At 46.5% G+C, this 6,075-nt stretch overlaps 1 protein-coding gene across 6 annotated transcripts in view; it reads left to right on the forward strand.

Annotated features, from left to right (window-relative positions):
- Positions 1-3,831, forward strand: part of eps8a (EGFR pathway substrate 8a, signaling adaptor) — a 14,889-nt gene extending 11,058 nt beyond the window's left edge. Inside the window, exons 14-25 of one of the 6 annotated variants that reach the window (XM_062064659.1) lie at positions 1-9; positions 68-179; positions 243-355; positions 509-620; positions 702-842; positions 919-954; positions 1,132-1,155; positions 1,233-1,455; positions 1,523-1,712; positions 1,783-1,915; positions 2,060-2,104; positions 2,676-3,831. The exon at positions 1-9 is cut by the window's left edge and continues 140 nt beyond it. In XM_062064659.1, the coding sequence (XP_061920643.1) occupies positions 1-9; positions 68-179; positions 243-355; positions 509-620; positions 702-842; positions 919-954; positions 1,132-1,155; positions 1,233-1,455; positions 1,523-1,712; positions 1,783-1,915; positions 2,060-2,071 (1,105 nt within the window). In that variant the 3' untranslated portion in view covers positions 2,072-2,104; positions 2,676-3,831. The remainder of the gene's footprint in view (positions 10-67; positions 180-242; positions 356-508; positions 621-701; positions 843-918; positions 955-1,131; positions 1,156-1,232; positions 1,456-1,522; positions 1,713-1,782; positions 1,916-2,059; positions 2,105-2,675) is intronic. The other 5 variants (XM_062064657.1, XM_062064654.1, XM_062064655.1 and 2 more) reach the window with 5 other exon arrangements.
- The last annotated feature ends 2,244 nt before the right edge of the window (positions 3,832-6,075 follow it).

Raw genomic sequence — 6,075 nt, forward strand, 5'->3', positions numbered from 1 at the left:
CAAGTGCAGGTGAGGGTTTGAGCGTCGGATGTGGAGCGACGTAGGAAATAACGTACTTATGTGACAGGTTGGAGTGGCCCAAGGATCACTACTTTCCGCCATGCACGCTGAGCTTTGGTGACGGCTGGCAGCCTCCCGCGCTGGCAGAGGGTCTGAATGGCGAGCCACAGGTTGAGGAGGTGAGAGGTGACATGGGAAAGTGATGTGACTTCTTGCAGCTTAGCAGCCATTTTGTCTTCCAGTCAGCTGCAGACAGGTACGCCCTCACTAACCCCGCCCACCAGCACACGCAGCCCCTGGACCAGGACCCGGCCGTAGCCGCGCTCCAACAAGCACTCGGCCGCCACGCTGACCGGTAACTGTGAGGTCAAGCCCAGGAGAACCGCCCCTTGCCCCAACAATTGGCTGCTTCTTTTCCGTCTTTGCTCTTTCGGGACGCTTCTCCTCGGCCGCAAAGTCTTTCTGTCCAAGTAGAACAGCCTTGACGTGATTGGCCGGTGTCTTTCAGAGGGTTTGGCGCTGACAGCAGGAACCAAAGCAAACTATTTGCCAAATCCAAGTACGACTTTGTGGCGAGAAACAACACAGAACTGTCGGTGCTTAAGGACGAGGTTGTTGAGGTAAACAGCCCGGCCCCGCCCTCCACATGCAGCTGCCCTGCGTGGTCACGTGATGTCTGATCGTGTCCGACTGGGCGACAGGTCCTGGACGACACGAAGCAGTGGTGGAAGGTGCGGAATGGCGACGGCTCAGTGGGCTACGTGCCAAACAACATCGTGGAGGTGACCAAGGCGGTGGACATGACCGGCCGAGGCGAGCCCGTCTACAATCACACCATCCAGGTACGTGTCACTTTCCGTCACGTGACCTCACGCGTCACACCTCAGCTCAACTTCGCTTTTTATTCCTGATGTCAAGCTCATGATGCCGAGGAAGGAGTTTGAGATGTTCAAGGTAGGGCGGCTGGGGCGGGGCTTTGGCTAGGCTATGCTGTGCTAAACACTAAGCTAAGCTAAGCTAGGCAGTTTTTGTGTGTGTGTGTGTGTGCGTTAGCCTCCGACGTGTTTGGTAGCAAAGACGCTAATGGCTGTCCAACAAACTTTGTTGTTTTGTTTTGTTTCCTGTGGGCAGCAATTGCTGGGCGAACTTAACGAGGTAAACGATGACTTTATGGTCACTCCTTGGACTTTGTCTTCTGTGGTCACTACTAGCGAGCTCTTTACCACCCACAGAAGCAGACCACCAAGACAGACCACCTGTCCAGCAAACCTGCTGCCACGCCTATGCCCCCAGCACCCACGCCTCCGCCACCGGACCTTGCCATGCTCCCCACGCCGCCGCTGCCGCCCCCGCCTGCCATCGAGGCCGCCAAGCCCGCCATTGACAGCACGACATCCAGTGAGGATGGCAGCGTGGCTATGAGAGACCACCGCAACAAAAGTGTCCTCGCCAACCGTGAGAAGAGTTGATTGACACTGGCGTCGGTCAATGAGACAATGATGAACCTGTGTGTTCTCTGCAGGAAGGAAGTCCAATATGGAGGAGGTCCAGGACGAGCTCTTGCATAGACTGACACTTGGCCGCAGCGCTCAGAAGAAACTTCCAGTCCCCTTCCGCCGCGGTGGCGGTGACCTTCCTGCCGTCAGCATCACATACGAGTCGTCGCCTGATGACGTCCGTGGGTGGCTGGAGGCCAAAGGCTTCAGTACAGCGTGAGTGTGACCATTGTGACATCACGGCAGCTCTAAGATCAGCCTGATGATGGCGCTGTCCCCTCTGCAGCACTATCACCAGCCTTGGTGTGCTGACAGGGGCGCAGCTCTTCTCCCTCAACAAGGACGAGCTGAAGACCGTGTGTCCTGATGACGGCGCCCGAGTCTACAGCCAAGTCACCGTGCAGAAAGCGGCACTTGAGGTGGGTGTGGCCGCATGTCTCTCACCTAAATGACACGTTACTCAGCAGCCTTTGCTGCGCCTGACGCCTCCCATCACAGCTTGTATGAGGCGTCTGTTTTGTGGTGACTGTGGCCAGGTGTGTGTCATGTGTTCCCACCTGCAGGTGTTCTTCTAAGCCTCCTATGATCTTCTCCTTGATCTCAATAAGGTACAGACGGCGAGGCTCATGATGTAATAGTGTGGCGTCGTTGCTAGATAGACACAGGAAATCACCCCCAGTGCACCTGCCCTAAAATGTCCACACCTTGTGCTTCCTTTTCCTGTGTGCTAGGCTATGTAGCTTAGCTTCGATGAGTTGGTCCAAATTGAGAGGAAAGATCATGTAAAACTTGTCAGTATGGATCCGCTTATAAAACCCCAACAAAGATGTCATGACACGCAGAGGTCTCACTTGATTGACAGTGTTCATGGCGGTCTTTGGGGGCGTCCTTTACCCAGCATGCACCCTGTCGGCAGAGTTACCTCGCCCTGTTTTGCATCCAGCTCGCAGGAGCAGACGCCAACGCTTCCTGGACCCAGGGACACCGCTAGATGGTTCACATGAGCCCTGTCTTTACATGAAGGGGCATGTGTACCAGTGATAGCGTCACTGATATAGTTAGCTTTAGTGTGTTTGAGAATGACGGACAGGTGGGCAGTGCCCATGTGATAGCAACTCGCTAGCTTTGTGCCGTGTTTGCGCTGGACGTTCCTCTAACGGTCTTCTTCCTCTTCCTCAGAGGAGTTCTGGCTCGGAGCTCCAAGAGATCATGAGGAGGCGGCAGGAGCACCTGGCAGCCAGCACATGTGATTCCGGGGTGGAGTCTTTTGACGAAGGCAGCACTCACTGACCTTTACATGGCGTCTTTTCTTCTGCCCCCCCCTTCCTTTTTTATCTTCTTGACTCTCCTTTCTTCAAACCGCAGCCTACATTTTCTCGCACTTCCTTTCCAGGCCGAGGCTGACCACGCCTACTTTGTGGAGATCATGCGCCGTCGGCAGGAGCTTCTCAGCTCGTCGCCGTAGAATCAAAACAAGCTTCCTGCTTTCCAGCATGTTCCGGTCTGATGTGGATGTTTGATGATCAAACGCCAACGTTAGCATTTGTGTTAGCATAGAAGTCGTATTGTTGCTGCTTTAGCTGCTGATGCTAACAGTTTACATTGTAATGGGAAGAACACAGCGTGTCTCTGGGAATGCCTTCAAAGGTGACATGAAAGACATTTGCATCTTTAAACTACATTCATATTCACTACTGAGGAGCTGATTTAATATAAATATTAAAATAGAATTTCTATACAATTCGGATGGTTTTCATAAACAAACTGCTGCTTTCTGAAGATTAGGTCGGAGGTCATCAAGTGAAGGTGCCAGCAGTGTTCCTAGATAATAAATGTATTTTATGACTAAAAACATGCTCATACAATGAATGTATGTTTTCATGGTGCCTTTTCAATAGCAACCTGCTCATTCTGCAATAAAAAAACATTTTGTTAATAGATACAAGTCATGTTAATGAGATTACAGATTAGTTATTCATGTTCTCACCAACACTACTGCATTATTTTGTTTCTTGAAATCCAAACCTTTTGTATTTAAAAAACGAAGGTAATATATGTATATTTCTGGGATTCATAAGATGCATCACTATGAATGGCTGCTGCAGTGTTTCAATGGAGGTGTGTGTGTGCGGTGATTCGCTGACACAATGTCCTACGAGAACGACTCCTTTTAGCTACGAGCCTACAGTGAGCTGAAAGTAGTAGGGTATTTCATTATTGTGGGTGGCACGGAAACGCAGACAAGAATGCCAACAAGGACAGTGGCAATCTTTCACTGTAATATAAACAATTTTTTGCAAAAATAAAATGTGTATTAATAGCACATGATTTACGTTGTCCAAGTAAAATGTATAAAATAAATTGAGAAATAAGCAAGTTATGATTTATTTTCAATCCACAATGTTTTGCATTGCCTTAAATGGGTAAGTTGCCCCCACTATGATGGCTGCCACTTAGTAACACCCTCTGGTAAGATCCGAGCTCTGTACTACTAAGCTGGATTGTATTATTTATGAATTGAAATAGTTCTAAATTGTTAAATAGCTTCAGATTATTTCTTATTATGGTTACTATTCAAAGGAAAACGTGTTTTGTTGCGGCAGAAGACGAAGGAGTAGGCGTACGATTATTTGTTTGGGTACGCAACGCGTCTTCCTCCTCCCCATACTTACCCACCTGTAGATCTTTACGTGCACATGCAAAAAAAGCTATTTTTGCGTCAGCGTTTAATAATGATGACAAGGTTCATGAAAACTTCCCTTATCCTAAAAGTCATAATAATAAAAAGACGATGACCATTAAAGACAAAATAAAATACATTGTAATATGATGCTATTATTTATTTTTGTTTTCTTTTGTTATCCCTTGCACGCTTCTTGTGTTTATTATTTCCCTACCATAGTTATGTTTCAATTTCTTAATTATTGTTTGAAAATTATCGAGAAATATTTCTGTTTCGTATTTTTCTGACTATAAGGCGCACTTAAAATCCTTAAATTTTCTCAAAAATAGACACTGCGCCTTATAACCGGTGCACTTAATGTATGGGATAATGCTTACCGACCTCAAAGCTTTATTCGGTTTGTGGTGTAATGATACGTGTGACCAGTAGATGGCAGTCACACATAAGAGATAAGTGTAGACTGCAATATAACGTCAGTAAACAACACCAAAACTTTAAATGTTCCGCTGAGAATATAGCACATTACACATGGCGCTCAAAAATCTGTCAAAATGTTTTAGTACAATTTTGGTAAGCTATGAAGCCGCATCGCTTGATGAATGGTCGGAGCATTACGGCTGTGCCTCAACATACGAGTATTATTATGGTGTGTGCATAAGGACAGGAAAATGACACCTATTAGCAGACATACTATCTGGGGTTTTGTTTCGCAATATTATGCAAACCCAACTATTCTTACCTTCTGATGTGTATTTGAAATCTGCGTAAGTCCTGAATGTTTGCGCGTGTCCGCCTTAGTAGTTCGTGCCAACGGCGTAGTTGATAAGCTTCTTCTTTTTCTCTATCTTTCTCTATCATTCTTCCTCTGCTGTTGACATTTGTAATATAAAGTAGCATAAAATTCTAACTTATATCTGTCAATAGACTCGCTATGAAAGTGTTAAAAACTACCGGTGGAGTGGGTTTACTATATTCACCCAGTTAAATACATTTTTGTCAGGGAATCAGATTTTGACACAACCCCGGTCGGACGTTTTTTCACGGGACACATATTCGGCGTTGTTGTTGCACTAGTGGGCCACGGATGAGGAGATGCTGCCAGTGACGTGCAGTCAGGGGAGGCAGGTGAGGCGGGGCCTCACGTGCCATCATGGATAGAAAAAAAATGTAAAAAGAAAAGAAATTAATTGTTATATGTATCCAGTGATTATACTATGAAGTTATTTTCCATTTAACTTCACCAGTTTTAGATTATTTTTATTCAAAATCGCTGAATTTTCACATTTGCCGTTCAAATACTGAGAAGAGACTTGCGGTGAGTCACCAGCCAGTTGAGCCTCGCCATGGATTGCGCAATGACTCGGCTAACTGCTGGCCTGCTGTGCAGTGAGACTGTATTGCTATATGAATTATATTATAAATGTCCATAGTTTAGTTAGCTGAGGTATATAATGTACAGTGTATTTTGTCAACAACTGTATGTGTGTAACGTATTTCTTGTGCTGAGCAATCATAAAACGGCTGCGAAGACGCACTGGGTGAGTCTCGCAGTAATCCCGCCTCCTGGTGGTAGAGGGCGGTAGTGATCCCAGATATCATTCTTGCGACTACTTGGCTGCAGAAGAAGTGACAACAAGCAGCAACAGTTAGCAGCGATCGTTTATTTTTTCCTCTCGCCTGAACTTTTAACATGGAAGATTACATATCTAAAAAAAAACAGTTTTCTAAACTGGACTTTCAATCGAAGCAGGATGTAATAATTAAAAGAAGATCTCATTCACATGCAAACTCCACACCGAAAGACCCTGAGCCCAGGAATCAAACCCACAACCTTCTTATTGTGAGGCACAAACACTAACAACTGCGCCACCGTGCTGCCCTTCCTACTCCTTTTGG

Source organism: Entelurus aequoreus, linkage group LG12 (assembly GCF_033978785.1).
Source record: "Entelurus aequoreus isolate RoL-2023_Sb linkage group LG12, RoL_Eaeq_v1.1, whole genome shotgun sequence".
Taxonomy (NCBI): Eukaryota; Metazoa; Chordata; class Actinopteri; order Syngnathiformes; family Syngnathidae; genus Entelurus; species Entelurus aequoreus.